Genomic DNA, 21392 nt, shown 5'->3' with positions numbered 1-21392 from the left:
ACTAAAAAAGGAAGGCAGACTGCCACGTGCAGCGCCGCATTTGGATGTGTCTGAAGCTTGGAGCTTGACTTCCCTACGTTTCTCCTACAAATGGGCCTTGAGCTTGTTTGGAGGTTCTAGCAGGGGAGCGCAGCTACTGGTATACCGATGGATGGTCGTCCGCCGGGGGGGGACATCGTCCGCTGCCACCGAGCGCTGGGCGTCGGGAGGGACACACATGGACCGGTGAGGGAGGAAGGGGACACCCGCCTAGCCAGCCAGATCAGCCGAATCAACCCTAGCGATCAATGGGGTGACAGATGTCGCAGCCAGATCGCCCTCACATCCAGAAACGCTCGGTCGTTTAGCATATTTTATAGCCCTGCATAACAAACCTGTTCACAATGAGGGTTTAAAGACTCAGAGTCCTGGTCGGGATCCGTACAGTTTGTCTGGTTCATCTTATAAATAGAAGCTGCATCGGTAAAATTATTTTAAACAGTAAAACAGAAAACTGTATCTGTTTTACCCATGATGGTTAGCGACAAAATGCAAATAAGCATGCTTGCATTGGCTGAAGCTGCCCAATCAGCGCCTTCACGCATTTTCCCCGCCTACTCCACCCCTTCAACAACCCTGAGCGCTGTGAATGTTACGTAAGATTAACTTTTACTTCCACTCTTTTGCATTTCTGCGTAGAGGTTGAGTGCGCACAGGTATGAAAACTACACACGCAGGGGAACAGCTTCCACATTTATGCAGCTGCTTGCGAATTTACTGTGATTTCACTTTGCTTCACAGATTTTAGGCCCTGAAAAACAAAAAGAAAACACCGACAACAGCCATGTCCGAAAAACCTGTGGTGTACTATTTTAATGGGAGAGGGAAGATGGAGTCAATCCGCTGGCTTTTAACTGTTGCAGAAGTCGAGGTAAGTGAAGGAGGTGTGAGTTTTTGAAGAACTGCAGGCTTTTGTGCAAATCTGATTTGAAATACTTTCTTTGCAGTTCGATGAAGTGCTTCTGACAACTCGGGAGCAGTATGAAAAACTCCTTGATGGTGAGATGGGTGCATGCAGGGAATGCAAGAGATAGGATTATTCTGGGTAAACATTAAACTAAAGGTTCAAACAAGGAAGGTTAAAAGTTTTGGGTTTTTTTTTTAAATCTGTTAAATCGTTTAAAATTGAACTCATGACTGTGGGTGGAGTTTTTGTGGTTTGCCTCCAAGTCATGCTTTAACTCCCCCTCCCATCCACCCCATGGTCTTAGAGCCACGTTATGTAATCTAGATTGAGACAGCAGCTTGTATGCAAACATCTCTTAATATCTTCTCATCTACAGTCAAAGATGCACGTTAAAACAAATTGTGTTGGTCTTTTCCACTGGGAGTGCAAACCTGCTTTACCTGCTGCTGTTGTGCTTGCTCCAAAGATGGGGCGCTCATGTTTCAACAGGTCCCTTTGGTGGAAATGGATGGCATGAAGCTCATTCAGACAAAAGCAATCCTGAATTACATCGCAGAGAAGTACAATCTGCATGCAAAGGATCCCAAAGAACGAGTCATGTATGGTCCTTAAAAAAAAAAGTGTAATAAAGTTTTTGTCTTACATCATAGCTGTATTTAAATAGGTTATTATGCTTTCCTTCAGGATCAACATGTATTCTGAGGGATTGACAGACCTCATGGAAATGATTATGATCCTCCCCTTCACCCCAGATCCCAAACCCAAATTGGACAACATTCAAAGCAAAGCAAAGGAGCGCTACCTTCCTGTGTATGAAAAGGTAAAATAACTGATTGTTTGGTTTAAAAACCTGAGTTTCTGCTGATCATTGCTAAAATAGGTGTCATAAAATAGGCTCTGACTGGACCCGTGTACCTGGTGGGAGGTAAACTAAGCCTTGCTGATGTGCTGCTTCTTGAATGCACCCTGATGCTGGAGGAGAAATTTCCAGACATTTTGAAAGACTTCCCCAATGTCAAGGTAAACGTGTTTCAACAAAAAAATAAATCAACAACAAGTTCAATGAGAAAGCCAAAGCCCAGTGCTGTGAAACGCTCATCTTTCTGTTATTCCTTCCAGTCCTTTCAGGGCAGGATGACACAAATCCCCGCCATCAGCAGGTTTCTGCAGCCGGGCAGCAAGAGGAAGCCGCCGCCAGATGAAAAATACTTGAAGAATGTTGTGGAAGTCTTAAACCTCAAGTTGCCACCTTAAAAAAAACACTACAAAAGATCTATTACATTCCTCATTAGGCAGCGTGATTATGATCAGTTACATCAAAAATCAGTTACATCTAAAATCTTAATTAGTTTAAAGGACAAACAACACAATAAGAGTTAAGAGGCAGATAATCATTTACCAGCCTCTTAACTCTTATTGTTAAGAGGCAAGTAAATACGTGAAGATAGACGAGGCACCAACACAACAACATGGAAAGAACTTCTGTAATCTTCTTTAGCAATAAATACATTTGACAAAAACACTCGAAGCTGCTGTTTTTCTTCTAGATAAAACACAACAGTTTTTAATGAATTAAACTTGTTTTAATTTGCTGTTATTAGAAAAAAATCACAAAAACTCTTTCCCCATCATAGACGGACAAGAATACAAATGAAAATGCTTCAACTTGTTCTTTTTCTCAAGTTCTAGAAATAAATCCGAGCCCTAACAGCACCCAGAGCTCACAGTCGTCTCCTGTAGTGTGGGTTAAGAAATCATGGAAGTTCCCATTCATACACTTGCTCATATGCATGTATTAAAAAATAATACTGCAGTAAAATTTGATTTAGTCGGCTTAGTGGGAATGTTTCCTGTTTCCAGGGTAAAGGTTGATGTTCTCCCGGTCAGACGATCAGAAGTAAGAGGCGAAACACCATCAACAAGCTGTAAGACAGACAAAAGCAACTGCATCAGCGAGTTTAACAAATAAATGTCCCAATCCCTGATTTGTGCAACAATTTGTACTGTCTGGTAGCACGTCTGACTCTGACCTTAGCCCTGTCATTATTCCAGCTGGCATTAATTTCCCAGAGTTCTTGTATCTCATTCCCATGATGACTGCGAGAACTCCCGAGGACACTGAAAGAAAGAAAACACCCTGTTATGACACTAGCTGGACACTGAACCTCTACACTCTTGATTGTAGCCGGGCTGCATATAGAGAGCCATACTCACGCAGTGACACCTTGATGTCCTTTGGGTCACTCGTTATGTTGTAGGCACCGAAAGCGGATAATCCGCCAAAAACTAGACCAGCCATCAGGGACATCACGCTGCCTGCGGGGAAACGCAAAAATCAATCAGGTTTGATTTCATTTCCAACACTTTAATATTTAGTTGAGCTTTATGCACAGCTGTGGTCAGAATCTGAATCAGAAATACTTTATTAATCCCGAAGGAAATTATGCTCCTCAACCTTTTCTCTTGTATCCCATAAATCCTCCAAAAGCAATGGCTGCAGCATAGCTGAAGCCAATCCAGTCCAACGCCATCGTAAAGCTGAAAACCAAAAAGCAGTGCAGGGTGTCAGGTGGTTAAAAGACACAACTCAGGACACTTATTCAGCTTTAATCTTTACCAAGCACGTACTCCCCAAAAGAGGTGGGTGGATAAATTTAATTATCGACAGTATCGATATCGGATCGATACTAACATGACAGGATCGATACTTTGTTTCTATCCTCTAAGTTCAGTGTATAGCCACTGATGTGTGTTATTATTTTTTGTTTTTTGATTTGTAAATTGATGATGATTCACCTCATTAGTCATGACATAAGTTAAAAATATCGGTATTGCTATCTACTGCATCCACTTGGTTTTGGATAAATACGCAATTTTGCAGGCACAGCACTGCTCACCAATGCAGATACTGCACTGCTCCCAAACTATTCTTCATAATTCTTGGGTTTCGACATATGTGTAATCTAATCATATCTACCCACAATAAGATCTCCGGATGTTGCTGTGAGCCTCTGGGATGATTCAACTACAGAAACAATCGCAGCACAAAGCTAAAGACGTGCACATGAACGCCTATGCTGGCTACTTTCTTTAAACTGTTGTTAAAACGACTACGTATTGGTGAAGCTCACATGAATTGTTACTGTTGTATGAATCGTGTTGCTGCATATTACATACCTGGAGTCCAGACAAGTGAGCAGCAGCAGCAGCCACAACCTTTGGTCCGAAATTGCGCTTCCTCGTTGACTGGCCGTGGAGATACGTAGAAATGCGTAAATCCCGCGTCATCAGGGGTTGTGAAGCGCGTCTCTCCCGCCGCCATCTTTCTCAGGGGTTGTGGCCACAGTTATATATCGTATTTCTATGCACAGCTCCCGAATGTTATTGTGTTTATTTATTTTAACGTTATCTATTCATAACGTTTCACACGTTACCCAAGCTGTTTTCTGTACCAATACGAAGCCAGATTCTAATTTCGGTTAATTTTTAGGTCCAGGTAATTTTTATTGGTGAAAGAGAAAAAATGATTTGTTAAAAATGTTGTTGCTCAGGTAGAAAACTCGTGGACGGAAAGTAGAAGCGGATCATCTCCCTCTAACCCTAGCATCCACCTCTGTCACACCAACCATCTTCCATCAACCCTCTCTGTGGTCCTCTTCTTTTCCTCCTGACTGGCCTGACTCCTGACTTCATCCTTCCACCATCCTTTCTCCGGTAAATCTACTATCCCTCCACTGCAAATCTAATCCTGCCCATTCTGGTCACTCCAGGATAATAATAATAAAAAAAAACGTCCCCTATCTCTTCCTGTCTGCTTGTTAATAAGAAGACTTTGAAAGTACAAAAACATGACTATACACATGTTTGTCTGTTTTCCATTTTATTCATTTACTTATTTTTAGATTCTTTGGTAAAGACTAATTTTAAAGGGGGAACTTGTCAGTATTTACCTTTCCTGTTCATCTTTGAAGACTTAGTGTCAAATTAAATTTTTACATAAACATTAACAATTTGATATATAAGCGCACTCAACCCTATCATTTAAAATAAATACCTTATTACATTAATTATCCTGAACAACTTACTTATGTCCAGCTGTCCATACAGGTTCAACCTACAGGCAGAGCAAATGAAACCGCTGGAAAGTTAAAAATCCTGACTTCAGGAGGTGCGGCTCTCCCGGACCAACATGGCTGCTGTCTTGAGTACTTCCAAACAAAAACCAGAAGCGACCCCTAGCGGTAACCTCGAGCTAATATTTTGACAACTTTCCCTATCTCTGACCCATTTCTGAGTTTCTAGTGGCAAGTGACTTCTCTGAACTACTATGGCTTTTCACACTTCTAAAAGTAGCCCTTCAGGACTCTATTTCTTAAAACTGGAGACACAAAGCATATTACAAATGGTAAGTGGACTGGTGCTTGTATAGTGCTTTTTTTCTTTTTCTTTGTTAACTTTACTTGAGCACTCAATGTGCTTTATACAACATGCCTCATTCACCTATTCACACACATTCATACAAAAGATTTTTTTTCTACACCTCAGTCTTTTAATCTAACATTTAAGCACAAAAAAGAAACATAAAATTCAAGATCTGCAATATGATATAAAATATATCTCCCAAAGAAGAGCCCCACATGTCTCCTTCACTGCATTGAGCTACAGAGTCAGGTGTGCTTAATTTTAGGTCTTTCTGTAAATTATTCCATGCTGTTCTCCTCAGATCTGTCAGAACTCCATGCACATCAAAAAGCAAAAGATGGTCTCTCCCTGCTTTAGCCCAGAAGATGCAGCGTTCATTTTCTCCAAAAATGGTTTCACATTTTGTTTCATCATATTTCCACTTTGAATGGGTTCATTTTGAATGAGCTTTGGCACAGAGTTGTGTTCATTGATAATGGTTTCTGACAGTGCTCTTGAGCCCATGCAGTGATTTCCACGACAGATTCGTTCTAGGTTTTTATACAGTGCCACCATTGGGCCTTGTACCTTGTCCCCTGTGCAGAGATTTCTCTAGATTCCCAGAATCTCTATATGATATTATGTAATATAGATGATGAGATATTCGAGCCAGGTCTTCCCAATTTATGTTAAAAAATAGATATTCAAAGTATTTCTTTGTTTTTCTTGCTGAATGGTGAAACTCTATAAGGGGCCCTTTTTATACCCTTCATGTTTATGATCTGTTGCCAATTAACATAATTGTTTCTTTGTAGTATCACTTTTCCAAACTTTTTGTTCCCCCATGCAAAATTCTTTGAGACGTGTGGCTGACATCAAATCAAAATTGAACTTTTTGGAACTGGGGTTGTATTTATACTGATTTAATGTGAAATTTAGTGAATGCAATGTCTCTAATAAAAACACAAAAACAGAAAATTCTAAAGTTTGGCTTTCAGTGCAAAATTCGATTAGATCTGCAGTGTATGTAAATATGTTGCAAGGGCGGGTAGGAAGGGCACGAGGTGAGCAAGGATACAGTCAAAGCTTTTACGGCATTTTAAAGTAAAATCAAACAACTTCTTCTTAAGTACAAATCTTGATAATATTAATACGCTTTATTTGTACACACAACATTTAAAAAACAGACTTAAAGTACAAAAAGCAGACTTTTCAGAAAGTAAATTCAAACATCAGCCCAAAGAAAACAGATACAGTTAATGTGATGAAACAGAAATAAAGATTCAAGGTTATGACAAATAAACAACACTAATAAAATCACAAAAGCAAGAGAGCTGAAACAATAAACAGAACCAAAAAAGACAAAAAAAAAAGAGATGACATCACATACGACACCAATAAAATCTCCTCAGGTAGATCATTCTAGAGTCGAGGGGCTCTAATGGCACAGTGATCACCTTTAGAGTGTGACTGTGAAACAGCTGGAAGGCCCCAGCTGAGTATCTAAATTTGCAAAATGGCCCATGAGGAGTCAACATGCTCTGACATGCAGCCAGACCCTGACGCACTCAGGAAGCATACAGGGAACCAATAGCAAGAGCTGGATTCATGTCAGGCTATCTGCTAAAACTACTAAGAAGCAAGTGCTTAACCAAAACATGTCTTATTTCACACCACATTACAGCCTGCTGGATGTTTTAAACATCTTTTTGCAGTAACACCATAACACACGTGAATAATGAGATCACAGAGGAGATAATATCTTATAAAAAAACCAACAGATTGTTATCAGGTTTTAGCTGTGTGGAAATTTTGCGCTGTTTGTTGTAGTTTTTCAGGGTTTTATCAAAGATAATTGGTTACTCTGGTGTGTTGGGTGTTGCACACATAAAATAAAATCTACAGTAAACTGCACACTCCTACTGTAAAGCTTTACTTTACTTCTCTGTAGTATCATAGTTTCAAAGCGCCGTAGCCCAAAGAACTTACCCATGTCACAGATGGTGATGTGAAGAGTCTGCTCTCTTGGATCTTCAGCAGCATGTCCCAGATGATGCATCAGAACCAAACAGGCACATCAGAAAACTTGTGACTGAAGGCGAGGACTTTGTCATGAAGAAGAACTAGAGGACTGGTGGAAAGAAACTTGGGGTGAAGCTAGACAAGAACAAAGAAATGAAAAAGGAGGACGAGAAGACAAAACTGAAGGGTGAGAAGAAATTGGAAAAGTTACTGGGGATTAAAGAAATGCAGGAGATGAAGTAAGAAATTTAACAAAAACTTGATGAAAGGATGAGAAAAGGTTGGATGATAAGAAGAATTAGCAGTATAAAAGTAAAATTAAAAGAAAAAGGAATGACTTGTGTTTTTTCAAGCACAGCAGGCAGAGCTGCAGAACAAAGAAAACAAAGTGCAAAGAAACGGGGAAAAGGAAAGTCAAAGGGAGGGAACAGGCTGAGCAGACAGGAAAAAAGTAAGAGAGTAAAAAAACAAAAAAGAAAGAGTTAGAATAAGAAAAGGTGACAAAAGAGAAAATAAGGACCAACACGAACAGAGAGAAAAGGAGGAGAAAAGAGTTCAGAAGCCAGAGAAGAGGAGAAGGAGCTCGGCTTCAGGAACTGGATCTGAAGCGTGACTGTGCCAAGTGATGGGGAAGGTAAAGACTTGCCTTTCTGCCTCCCCCCTCTATAGGGGTGTTTGCAGGATTTAAATGGGGGAACAGAGGAGAGCCAATAACAAGGCTGAAGGGATCATGGGAAATCAGAATATTTCATGAGAAATTAAAAAACAGAATTTAGAAAAAACTGGTGCAGAAAACTTAGGACATGTTTTAAAAGACACTGTAAAACCAGGCATTGCCTTAGTTCATGTTGACCAACTGATTTGCGAAAAAAAAAATTAGAGCCAGGGCCCCCTCCCCTCCCCGCCTCACTCATCATCGTCTCCATTGTTCCCTTTCTCTGCCCACCTCCTCCTTTATCTCAGCCCTCTGTTGACCATCCATCACCAATCATTAAAAACTAAACATCATCAGGTTTGTTTCTGCATGATGTCGTTACTCTGAATAAACACAACAGGTTAAACCCCACAGCAGACCGACTGCATCTCATTGTTGAGCTGGTGCTTATCTCACTAATTTCAGAAATGCCTGCCGTTTGTGTTATTGATATTAATGCATTCCCAGGCTTTTAATCTCCAAGCTAAGTGCCAAACTTAACTTCAGTCACTCGTGCAGGTGGGAAGAATCATTTGTATGGAGGGCCGTGAAAGGTCCTAAGACTGAAGAGGCTGTCTACAAAACTTTGAAAGGCAGTTTAAACACCACAGCCCACCCGAGTATTGTTCCTGACCATGAGAAGTAATAAAGCATAATGTATATACATAATACAGAGGCAGAACAGTATGCATCTTCTACATATATGTGATATCAAACTTATAATCAAAGCAGTAAGAGCAACAGAGAAGAGACAACTTGCCCAGGAAAACCACTTTATTTCATTCTCACCCCCAACTTCCATAACTTACACGCATTAAAGGTTTCACCATTTAATAATAGTCCTCAAGTGTAAATCAATGCATTCTTAGAGGAAAATAAGCCACTATGAACTGTAGACAGTGTTGCCGCATGCTGCAGTGAGCAGCAGCTCCAGCAGAGAGCGTCTGTGCAGTCACCTGGCGGAAAGAAAATAGAGCCACCGTGGCGCTCTGTGAGACGGCCGAGGACCGACTCCTCCAAAGAGAAGGCACGCATTTCCAAAAACAGTTGGCATTTAATACACTGTCTACACAGAGTTTCCTGATGAGTTACAGTCAGAGCTCGTCTGGATAAAAATGACTAGAAAATGGCTGACAAACGTCATTTAAAAACAAGGAAGGATTATTCAAGTGAGGTATTAGAGCAAGATGTAAATTACTATACCATCCACACAAGGAAATAAAACACATCAGGCTACAGGAGGTCGTAAATACGTAAAGTGACGTGTGGAAAATGCAACGCTTTCATGGTAAACAACGACAACAGACATACAGTGCATTTCACGATACAATGATGTTTAAAATACAAATGGCTTTGAGTGCACAGGAAACCTGCGATATACTGTTAACATGGCTTTGTCAGCTTTTTGTTAGGTAGACAGACGTGAACCTTAACACGGTCGTAACAAATGCATATAGAAAAGTTATGAATAATTATGAAAAAATCAGATTTTTTTATTAACTCAGAGGAACAAACACGTAAAGTCTCTTTGCCGTCGTCGACAACGTATTGCTCAACTTAAAACACGCAGAGACGCTCTCAGTGGGACGATGTGGAAAAACAAAACGCAACAGGTTTTGGCAATGACTGACGATTTTAAAGGTGGAAGTAATGATTTACATTAGTGGAACAAGTTCACTGACAGTCCTCCACTGCGAGCTCCAACAGTGTTTCTTGACAAAAAAGGCTGAGCTGAAAAGAGAAAAGGGGGAGGGGCTAGTCTTTCACAGATCCACAAATATACTTGTTCTTACGGCTACATTCACAGTGAGGAAACAAAAGATGAATATTTAAAATAAACAATGTAGCTGGTGTCACCCGTATGGGCCCGTGTAGAGGACTGCATGTTGTTCGACCAATGTAAAAAACAAAAACAAACATCACCTTACACGAGGGGGAAAAGTGCATTTCTTCCTGATATGAGACTTGGCATGAAACAAGACAAACATTACAACCAATACCAATAAATCAGTGCACTTAAATGATCAATCAGCAGCAGGCTGTGCTCTTTAGTACAGCAGCCGACCGTGATCGTTGCATGTGTTTTTAGAGTGCTTGGCACACTTTGCTCTCAGAAATAATTAGAACTAAACTGGCCAAAGACCAAAGAAGAAGAAAACAGCATGCAAGGATACTAATTTGGCTAAATCCGATGAAAGGAAGGAGGGGTTATTTTAATAGAGGTATGAAGCTATTTCAATAACTTTTGGGGAATATAATACTTTAACAAAGGTTTTGTCATTTCAGGTTGAGGAGGGAGCAAGTAGCACAAAAGGCTAACATTTCTCAGTGTCTCCGGTCAAACAGTCAAACAAAAATATCTCTGAGCCTTTTATCACATACTGCTCTGCATCTGGAGCATACATTGTGTCGCGATACAGGAAAATGGCACCGTCTCGAGTCTTTTGTGCGTCTCATCGTGGCAGACTGGCCTCGATTTGTTAGGGAAAAATGTTTACCCACAGCCAGCCCAGAAGCGTCCCACACACCCAGGTTCTCACGTACAGCTTCCTGCCCTTTTCTGTCAGCAGCATTGGCAGTGTCAGTCCCCCAAGGATGACCAAGGAGGGCAGGGTTTTCGAGAGATTCAGCGGAGAAGGTTTGCCCTCACCGGGGAACTTGCATAATTTGTCGGAATCCTGCGACTCGTAGAAATTGGTCAGCAGCCTTTGAAAAGAAAGAAAAAAAAAGTCTCATGAAATCAGGATGAGGAGAGAAAAACATTTGAGACTATTTTTGTCACTTTCACATCTTTCTTACAGACTAAGAAATCACACATGGTCTGTTATACTACAACAAAGGAATACCAAAACAAATGTTTTCTTGTCATTAGTATAACAGTAAATAAAATTAAAGTTTATTACAGTGGAATTTACAATACAGGTAGTGAGCTACCAGTACTTTTATATGCAGTTTTACACCTTTGACCTTGATTTCTTCATCACGTAGAGAGAGAGAGAGAAAAAAAAGACTTTCTTAAAACACCTCATGGATTAAAATGTGCAGGTCAACTTTTTTTTTGAAGCAGAGAAAAAGGGGACATTTATTTCTTTTTACAGGTTATGAAGCTGAAATGAGCTGATCTGGACCACTTAAACTTAAGTGTACTTAGACCATGACGTAAATTGAATTTGACACCACTGATCTAGACCCTTCTCTGTCTGTGCCCACATGGAAATGTCACAAAACCATTATTCAAATGGTTTCTTCAGAGGTAATGTCACATAATCACACCAGAGAAGCCACAAAAGAAAACCTTACTTTTCTGTGTTTCTCACAAAAAACGAATAAGCTATCCGCGACGAGCTGTCAGTGTAAAGACAATTTAATTAACGAGCAAATCGGCGACCACATTTGACCCAATTGTACACGTGTGCCTGAAGCAGCCTTTTTTTCTTTTTTTTTTTTACTTACTAAACTGTGTGCCAAGAAGCAATTCTTATATACAGTTTGTTGTCCACAACTACATAAAGTCAAAACCACATTGTGTTCTTTCACCGTCACAACAACCCTTAGACACGCTTTTCTCAGTTTGCCAACATGTGTAACTGTTTTTGTTACGGGTCGATTTGTCGTTTATGTATTTTGTTCACAGGTCTTGATTAACAAACGATCTTTATCTAAATGAGAAAGCTTATTAAAATAAATGATTTATTAATTATTAACTTCATAATGACTACCTGGTATTGTTTTATTAGTAATTAATTAGTTAGCATCGTATACAAAAAAAGAAGAGATATGTAGAGTAAATAATTATGTTTTCCAGCTGGAAACCTGTGAAACAAAACCCTTTGTTATATTTTACTGGTTGAATATTAAGTTGGTACTGTGTTAATTTATTCTAACTACAGAAACACAAAGTTAAGGTTTATCTCTCTGTAACAGAGCGGTGGCACACAAAAGAAGTCGTTTTGCAAAAACACCTCGCAGCTCACATATTGACTAGATGACATGCAATTTCAACATGATTAATTACTCCACACACAAGTGCGTGTACATGCTCTCACACACAGGTACGCACACACTCACCGGTCCTTGATTTCGAAGCGATCGTGCAGCCATCTGCGGAAAAACGCCGGCTCCGAGGGAATTTCTTTTATGTCCACACGGTCGAAGTGTATGTGGATGCGGCGGCATTCTTTGCAGAGGAATTCTGTCAAAGAGAAAAATAAATCCATAAAAAGACCAATCAAAAACAGGAAAAGCCTGTCAGTGCAACGACACGTACAGTAAGCACTTAAAAACCAACACGAGGTGACAGTGATGGACTGGAGCTGCTGTGATGCAATTGCCCAGTAAAGACCAGTAAAGGAAGGAAATCACTTAAAGGCAATTCCAAAACAGTCACTGGTGTTACATCATATGACACAAAAGACAAAACATCTTTCCAAATATTATAGATTTAATGTTTCAGTTTCAACTTTTCTTCATACAATATGTTAAAATCCAACTGTCAGTCTGCACTTAAGCAAAGAAACAGAAAGTCACACGTCTGAGGAGGTCATATATAAAAGCGTAACCAAGTGTGAACGCTCAAGGCTGCTCGTCTATCCCCAGAGACCTTCAAGTTCCTGTTTCCACAACATGCAATATCATCAGGAAATGTGGCACTGAGGCCAAAAGAGGAAACTTGATCGAAGTCGGCAGCGAAAGACTGCTGGAGAGAGCACCTCCATCAGCGGCTGCCCGGATTTAAATTGACCTTCGCACACAATGTGTGCCAGTTTAACGAGCGTCGACAACTCGTTGACGGCTGAAGGCACGAAAATATTTTTACTGTAACGCACAATAAAAACGCCGGAGTCATTCTTAAGGTGCAAAGCAGTGTTGGTGCATTTCCTCCTCGTGCTTGCGGGGGGTTAAATCCTGTTTTTGGGTTTCTTGGCTGCAGACACTCGTGTTTGGCACCGAGAGGCTAAAAGACTCTTAAAGCGTTTCATAAATCAAAGCTCAGTCTCAATGACTGCATGTCATGTGTGTTTGAGCAGAACAATGCTGCAAAACAACCTTTAAAAAACAACCACCTGGAAGGGAAAACAACTCTGCTGTAAAGTGACAAACAACTCGCTATGATCCAAATATCTTTATTAAAAACAGAGAGGGAATCTTTGATCTCGCGAGTTGAAAGAAACCGATTGCTACCATGAGCGGTGCAGTTACAAGTTGGACCATAATATTTTAAACAAGGATAGTCTTTACAATTTTACCTTCTTAACATGCACCTTTCAGCATGAGCCGACTGCACCACAGATTCCCATGTCACAACACTGCTGCCACCATGTTTGACAGGTGGTCTGGGCTGTACCTTTCCCTCTCCATACTTTTCTCATTGATACAAGTTCATGTTTATTTCTTTGGTCCAATATGATCGCAGAACAGTGCAGATGCTTTTAGAGGCTTTCTGGCAAAGTGTAATCTGTCCTTCTCATTCCTGAGTTCGCTCCCCTCTGCACGTGCATTCAAGGTGTTTGACAATCACACTCCTGCCTCCTTGAGAGAGTATACTTTGTGTGTGGTTAGATGTTGTGAAGTTGTCTTTCTCAACATCACTGTGCACTTTAGCTGTCTTCTGTGGTCTTTTAGGCCTTTTGATGTTGCTGAAATGGCCAGTCTTCTTTTTAGCAAAGGCAGCAGGCGGATTGTTGATTTGGACACTTAAAACTTCTCTCTGATAACCTGACAGCTTAACAACAGCCTCCCTCACATGCACCAATACATCTTTGGTCCCTTATTTACAATCACAGTGAGAAGCTGTAAAATACTAAGTCAACATACCAACTGACCTTCAGATGTCACGTCTCCTTCATTTATCATAAAAAAGGGACGGGTCTTCATCTGGCCATGAAACTGCTTGTCAGTCTATTGTCAAACTAATTTTGACAATGAAAAATTGGGAACTTCGTATAAAAATTGCTACAATTCAGAAACACTTCATGGATTTTATTATTTTTCTCTCTTATTCTCTTTCATTTAAAGCTGAACATGTGCACTTCAATCACATCAACTGATTTAAAAGCTGCGGTGAAGTACAAAAGAAAAATTGCAAATATGTGTAATCGTATACAAGTAGTACTCCAGAAGATAAGAACGTAATTTGTAATCACCGGTAACAATCAAGCATTTGTTCTTAAGTTATAATTTAATCAGTTTAAAGATTTGTGTTGTTGTTTTTAATACACTCAATAAAAAAGGGATATAAAACTTTATTTGCAATAGCATTATCCCCCCTCCTTCACAGTCAATGAACAAATCCAAGTAACCAATAAGTTAATAAAGTTATTTTTAAGTCTCCACATTTTGGCTGCTACCATTTTTTAAACCATGTTTTTGTGACTACGAAGGAAAAGTCCTGGACCACATGCTAATGTTGTTGTAGCGATGCAAAAACCACCCCTTATTTACAGCTATCAAAACAAAAGGCCTCCCACAGAGGCACTGAAATGACTGCAATCAAATCAACAAGCCATTCTGATTTGAAATGCATTACATTTAATATTAAGAATGTGTTTTTTGTTGTTTTTGTTAAGTAAAGCAGGAATTGGAGCAGCAAATATTATAATTTCTATTGTGCAGTAAATCACTAATTTGTCTTCTCTCAATTTGCAGCTATTAAAGGACTACAGAAATATGCTGAATGCTAATTTAGTCACCCCGATAAGAAACATTTGCTTTGGCAGCCTTGAGTCCCTTCCAGTTCCTTGTGAAATCACCAGCGTCACCTTCGCCACATGAGGCCAGGAAGTGCGTGAGGACAGGAATGCTTTTCTATTCTCTGTTCTGTTTTCTAGAAACACACAGATGTTTATTCCTGAAACGGGATGTTTTTTTGTTTTTTTAATTCATTCAAAGAGCGCTTGTTGAACAACTGGGAACACGGAATAATCAAAGGCTCCAAAACACCGAGTCATGTTGTTTACAGGAAGGTGTGACTGTTAATAGGTGATGTTTGCTGTGTGATTAATTACCGGTGGCGTCGTTTACAATGTTGAAGGACTAATAATACTCCGTGTGTGTGTGTTTAAGGATGCACTGATTAAGAAGAAAGCAAACTGAGGTCGCTGTTACGGGCAAACCAAAGCATATCTCGTGCAACAACAGCTGCCGTCTACAGAAATAAAGGTGCACGTAATCAGCTGTAACACCAACAACAGAACCCCCACGACTCGTGTCTAAAACAACATGCCTGCATACCTGGCATCGCTGGTGCAGATCTCCTCTGCCCGGAGCTGTCCAGCGTTCCCTCGTAGGCCACAGTGACGTCATACACAGCATCCAGGTGGCCCTTCATAGTATCGATGGCTACGTGAGCTGCTTTCATTCTGGGTGTTAGAGTGTGCTTCAGGACAGTGAGCCCTGTGAAAAATATGTAAAAACCGTCATAAATTTGTTTCTTATCAGCACATGCAACCAGTGTTTTACATATTACAGTCCCGGTGTCTTAGTGATTTATGAGCCACGCAGACGGCTCCTCATGCACGAGTGTGCATGGGAACCTTTGTTGTGCGCCATCTCCCCATCTCTTCTCATTTCCTGCCAGCTCCACTGCTCTACTGTAAAACAGGTGACGGCTAGAATCCCCCGCAAAATGAAGAAAAACAAATGTGAATGTGGCTGTTTGAGATATTCACAGCAAAGCTTGGTGGATCCTAGGTTGGTGTGCCACCGTCCTCTGCTCACTAATGCCACACTAATAACAGATAATGTCATGCGCACATGTCAGCGCTCCAGAGCGATTTATTTGGATTAATGGGGGAAGGTGATATTCAGTGCCGAGGCCGAGATAGTCCTAATCTCTGCAGAATCGAGGCTGTTTGTGAGCAGAAAGCAGCACAAGCCCCTGAACTGTTTCAGTTCATTGCACTTCATGGTGGTGCCAAAATAACAAAGCTGGTGGAACGTGGCTACTTCTCAGCGCAGCACCAGTATTACAATATTTTTTATTTAGTGAGGTTTTTACCTGATATGTTTACTGTTCCATATAATCTTTTATATTCATGAGCATTTATATGGCTTTCTGAGTCCTTAATCCTACTGAATCCAGGTCTGCTTCTAGTTTTATACAGTTTTTCTCATTTGTTAACGCTCAAGAAAGTTTTATTTGCAGGTTATGTTTTAGTGGTCAAAGAAGGTCTCAGAACTAAATTTAAGTCAGCTGTTTTACTGACTGAGTGGGCTGAACTGAATCAGTATGCACAAGTACAGCAGTGAGTGGCTGCTGTTATGACTCTACCTTCTTTCGCAGCAAAAGCCTGACTGTCAGCGATAACATTCTTGAGGTCTGGATTATACCGAGTTCCTTCAGGGAAGATGACGAGGTACATCTATGAGGAGAAAAAGCACATGAAATCAAAGACAGTTTTCTAACAAATGTACTATTTGTTGAGAAGGAATCTGTAAACCCAACATTGTTTAGGCTTAAAAGAAAATGAAAACATTTTATCAGGTTATCTTGATTCATACCAGTTTAGATTCCAGCTAACCTGAAAACAAACCCTGCTTCCCAGGCCCCGGCTGTATCGGATTCATCTACTGTTGCCCAACCTGTGCAGATGCCTTTATGACAACATTTGCACCAAATGAAACTATGCAGCAGTTTGAACCAATGTGAATTACTGGCATCCGCAGCCAAGTGGGATTTACCGATTCCAGCCAAACTGAACCATTTGTGAAAATCTGTGTCTTTATTAATATGATCGTACGTTTCTTGTCTCAGTTTCCAAATTTTTGTTCCATTAACAATTGATTACATGAACAGGAACTATCAGCAGTGAACTGTGTTACACAGTTTTCACAGTGAGCCTTTTGGAAACCATGACGGCTTGTGCTACAACACACACATACGCACAGGCAACACTAATCCCCCACAGTCAAATCCAAAAAAGCGATTAAAAGCAAGTCCTTGCACCGCAGCAAACACACAAAACAAATGAATCTCAACACATAAAAACATCCAGTTATCCATTTAGATGGAGTAAAAACTGCTGCCTGTTTCCCACGGCAGAAAATAAAACATTTTACTGATACAGAACAAAACAAATCCTGAAATATTTATAACTTTAATTTCAATTACTATCTTGTTTTCATAAATATTCCAGGAGGTAAAAAAAAAATTAATGTGTTGAAATGGTAATGGCTTCAAATGACCTTTGAACAAAACATTTTGGATTTTCCGTTTTAAGAATATAATTACGTGCAATTTAAATCTTGAAGCCTCTTTTGTTTCAACTTAAGAGACAAAAAAAGATTTACATTCAGGAAATACTTGAAGATGTGTAGTTACCGGTGCTCCACGCTGAGTCTGAGCAAGGAGCTTCTTCCTCATCGCCTTTTCATTGAACTTTGAGCTTCGTTTCACATAGATTCCCCCGTGCTAGGTAGAAGAGAAAAAAAAAAATCCAAATGAGATTAATAGAGTAGTTAATTAATAGAGAAGCTGTGGTTCAGGTCTACTAATCAGAAGGTTGGTGGATCGTTTCTCGGCTCTACTCGGTGTCAGAGTATCCTTGGGCAAGATGTTAACCCTGAGTTGTCCCTGATGCATACATCACAGTGTTGATGTATTACAAAACAAACAAACAAAAAACATTTGGTAAAAAGTGCGTGTATGAATAGAAGTGATTGGGTGAGTGAGACTTAAAGTGCTCTACTGAGTAGAAAAGCACTACATATATTTATAGCAGAGATTTTTTTTAATGCTATGGAACACAATTGTGCAAAATGAAGGCTGCGTTTAGAGATGGGTTTGGTTTATTATGTTTATTACAGATGGTGTGACCCCAATGCTAAGTGTGGTCTCTTGGCTTAGGTGTGCTTTCATCAACAACAAATTGAGACTTTAGAGATGAGACGAAAGCTTTGCTACAAACCAGTCACCACACACAAACAAAAACAAAAAATTCTTGTGTCAAAGACTCTTCCTGTTTTAGACAGCGTTCTCACATGTTAGAAGAGTGTTTGTGGTAATCACCCGGCCACACTGGGGTTAGCCTTTTTTATTCTGAGATCTGTAAATTCCAAGCTGAGGCTGCAAACAATGCAGCGCATTCAGAGACAACTCCCTTCCACTCTTACAGAGAAGAAATGCAACTTAAACATGTTGATGCATACATACATACACCTGGCGAGCATGGTAGAATCATTTTGTTTTTTTCCCTTGCCCCAAACCAGCCCTTATATCCATCTGTGTATGTGTTACTGTGGCAAAATATGTCAGGTTAACTACCATGATGTCTTAATGATCCAAGATGAAGTGACGAAACTTTACAGGTTAAGTTCAAATGGAATGCCAACGTTGCAGCACTGGTGTAACCCATGAGCACTCATGTTGTATAATAATGCAGTAAATATCAGTCACAGTGCCAAGCTGGTAAATGCTTTTATACTCTGAACTCTCAAAACGCAGTACACACCTTGCCCCATTAAAACAAGCACTTTTTTTCTACTCAAGTGCTTTTTATATAACATTCACACACATTCATACTCCAATGGATGCATCAGAGAGCAACTTGGGGTTAGCAGTATCTTGCCAGGGACTGGAACCACCAACCTTCCCGTCTACTTCCTGAACTACAGCCACCCCAGATTAAGCAGCTGGTCTCTTCTTAATCTTAAAAATGACCTCCTCATACTCACACAGATACATTACCTCAGAGAAATACCATCCATATAGCGGCAGCCACTTGAGTCCATCTTTAAGGACATATCTGACATGACCCAGAGCGCTCTGCCTGATGGCAAGCATGTCAGCAATGATCCAGTCAGCTACAACAAAAGAAAAGGTTAGATATTTGAATAGTGCTTTACATTGGACTACATTTTATAAAGCTTGATATTCAAATTAAGTACCTGTGCATTGATGATTTGACAGGTAAACCACATTCTCCTTGTTCTTTGGTATATCTCCATAAATAACAATCTACAGAAAAAGAAAAGAAAGCAGGTTGAAGGCAGTATACGTGTCAGCAAAAAGGTAATTTTACATCACTGTAAAATTAACATTTATATTGTTTCATTAAATGTTAAAACTTGAGTCTTTGCAATTAATCCTAAAGAATTTACTCAAACACTACAGCACATTTAAGAAGCCTTCATTTGAGGATACTGCAATGAATTTATGAGATTAATCATTTTCAAAGGCAAAGGTCAGCCAGCTACACCACTGTACGTGCCTTCAGTAAACACACCTTAACGTACGAAAACCGCCTATTGTTCTAGGTGTGGCAACAGCAGTGCCAAAGAATGCAGACTTTCTTGCAATGTGTCTGGTCCATCTGGTTAACTGGGCTGAATGTGTACACACACTCTTACAATGTTATATATTTACCCCAACAGTTCTAACAGATACAGAGACCTGAAAAAGTGCAACATTCTCCACAGACTTTAATCCGCTGTAAGTTGAAAACCTGCAGACATATGCACCCAGAGGCAGCTGTATCTTAAGACAGTCTGTTTTTCTATTCGTAGACTAGATATTAGTAGGTAAAATAACCCACACACAAAGTGGAGGATCACCCACCTCAACTCCTGTGTAGTTTTCAAAGAAGAATAGGACCATACTCTGGTAGACGCAGTACAACCGGTCGTCTATGTTGTGGTACAAACTCGATGGTAAGATAGTTGACAGCAAGCGCCAAGCCCCCCATGACAGCAGATAAGCCGGGGCTGTCCCCAGCATAATCGTAGCAGGAAACCAGTACCGCAGCGAGTATGTGTGCACAACCAAAGAGAGCAGCATGATTGCACCTCTGGCTCCACTGAAGTGACAGAAAATCCCTGAAGTGGACTGTCAGCGCACGCCGTGATTAAGTAGCAGTGCACCCTGGGTATCCCACAACACACCTGTCCCAATTTCAGCACACCTGTCCCGACTAGTCAGCGGAGGAAAAGTGAGAAAGCTGCAGCAAGAAGGGAATGAGGAGCTAGTTGGCTAAAGCTAATTTTAACCTTGTGTGCAAAAAAAAAAAAAACGCAGTTTGTCAAGTCGGCTCAAGCGCTTAAAGCCATACAGCAATGCATAAACTTAAGCTGCAGTTATCAAATATTAGTACGGACATCTCAGGACAGCAAACCGGAACACGTCCTCAGCCTGAACTCTGCACGTTTACTACAAGTTCAGAAAAAAAGGCATTAGCTTAACTACTCAACGTGCTCGCCAACACAGGAAGTTTTACCAAACGCTACATTTGACATAAATATCTTCTCTAATCGGGGAACCATGACCAAGTCAAAGCCAAAACTCGACCCTGGTGCTAAACGGAAAAAATATTTCCTACTTTCTTCTCTAGGTCCTCATCTTTACCCGGTTAGCTGTTCTCAAACTAGCTTCTTGCACCGCAAATGTCACACACGCCTCCCTACGCAATGACGCCGGGTAAAACCGACTGGCCACGTGACGTAATAGGGGCCAGCCAATCAGCGACAGTGCACCACGAGAACCATATGCTGTAACATTAAAGGCGTATGCCGCGTTTTTTGGTTTTCTTTCCAGCAAAACCCCTCATTTTCGTTTTCTTGTTTGAGAACATGTGGCGTCAAAAGTTGTCTCAGGACACACGTGGAGATTGCTTAATATGATATGTGAATATATTAACGCCATTAGTACTTATTTTTTTAAAGTAAAGATAGTAATAGTAATATTTATAGTTGGAAATATAACAGAGCTTTCTGTTTATTTTATTTTAAAGGGAAAATGCACATTCATTAATAGGAACACTGAGGCGGATGATGTAAATATTGGCAGATTTATGCAGGTGATATCTCCAGTGCCTGGCATAGTGGGTTTCTCTTTCTATCTATACACCAAAAATGCAAAAGCACTACACATTATTCTGCTGGAAGGAGCCATCAGAAGATGGGAACACTGTGGTCATAAAGAGACGGATTTAAATAATGCTCAATTGGTACCAAGGGCCAAAAGTTTTCCAAAAACATATCACTCACACCATTACACTCTGTACCCTGAACTGTTGATACATGGCAGGATAGATCCATGGTTTCATGTTGTTTACACCGAATTCTGATCCACCAGCTGAAAATGTGACTCATCAGACTAGGCAAAGTTTTTCCAATCTTCCATTGTCCAATTTTGTAGAGCCCATGTGAATTGTAGCCTCAGTTTTCCATTCTTAGCTTAGAGGACTGGCACTGGATGCAGTCTTCTGCTGCTTCTACTTCAAGGTTCAATGTCTTGTGCTTTCAGAGATGCTTTTCTGCACACCTTGGCTGTAATGAGTTACTGTTGCCATCAGTTAGAAGCAGTCTTGCCATTTACTTGCCAACTCTGGTTTCAAC

At 40.3% G+C, this 21392-nt stretch overlaps 3 protein-coding genes across 3 annotated transcripts; 1 reads left to right on the top strand and 2 right to left on the bottom strand.

Moving 5' to 3' along the window:
- Positions 1 to 609: 609 nt before the first annotated feature.
- Positions 610 to 2456, top strand: LOC146620066 (glutathione S-transferase 3-like). Its single transcript, XM_085369348.1, has 7 exons — positions 610 to 695; positions 781 to 910; positions 987 to 1038; positions 1413 to 1545; positions 1631 to 1766; positions 1841 to 1966; positions 2066 to 2456. Exons 2-7 carry the CDS (start codon positions 824 to 826, stop codon positions 2198 to 2200), a joined length of 669 nt encoding a protein of 222 aa, XP_085225474.1. The 5' UTR covers positions 610 to 695; positions 781 to 823; the 3' UTR covers positions 2201 to 2456.
- A 59-nt stretch (positions 2457 to 2515) lies between these two features.
- tmem14a (transmembrane protein 14A) lies at positions 2516 to 4190 on the bottom strand. Its single transcript, XM_085369346.1, has 5 exons — positions 4124 to 4190; positions 3402 to 3484; positions 3161 to 3262; positions 2977 to 3064; positions 2516 to 2869 (listed from the first exon to the last, which is right to left on the bottom strand). Exons 2-5 carry the CDS (start codon positions 3475 to 3477, stop codon positions 2830 to 2832), a joined length of 306 nt encoding a protein of 101 aa, XP_085225472.1. The 5' UTR covers positions 3478 to 3484; positions 4124 to 4190; the 3' UTR covers positions 2516 to 2829.
- A 4737-nt stretch (positions 4191 to 8927) lies between these two features.
- agpat5 (1-acylglycerol-3-phosphate O-acyltransferase 5 (lysophosphatidic acid acyltransferase, epsilon)) lies at positions 8928 to 20422 on the bottom strand. The gene is made up of 8 exons (XM_085369345.1): positions 19618 to 20422; positions 18948 to 19017; positions 18748 to 18863; positions 17383 to 17472; positions 16333 to 16423; positions 15294 to 15455; positions 12132 to 12255; positions 8928 to 10769 (listed from the first exon to the last, which is right to left on the bottom strand). Exons 1-8 carry the CDS (start codon positions 19834 to 19836, stop codon positions 10544 to 10546), a joined length of 1098 nt encoding a protein of 365 aa, XP_085225471.1. The 5' UTR covers positions 19837 to 20422; the 3' UTR covers positions 8928 to 10543.
- Positions 20423 to 21392: the final 970 nt, after the last annotated feature.

The sequence above is a fragment of the Diplotaxodon limnothrissa genome, linkage group LG13 (assembly GCF_057381915.1).
Source record: "Diplotaxodon limnothrissa isolate DT_005_m linkage group LG13, D_limnothrissa_male_GT1.1, whole genome shotgun sequence".
In the NCBI taxonomy this organism is placed as follows: Eukaryota; Metazoa; Chordata; class Actinopteri; order Cichliformes; family Cichlidae; genus Diplotaxodon; species Diplotaxodon limnothrissa.
The sequence above is the reverse complement of the archived record's forward strand: the minus strand, read 5'-3'. Positions and strand labels throughout refer to the sequence as shown.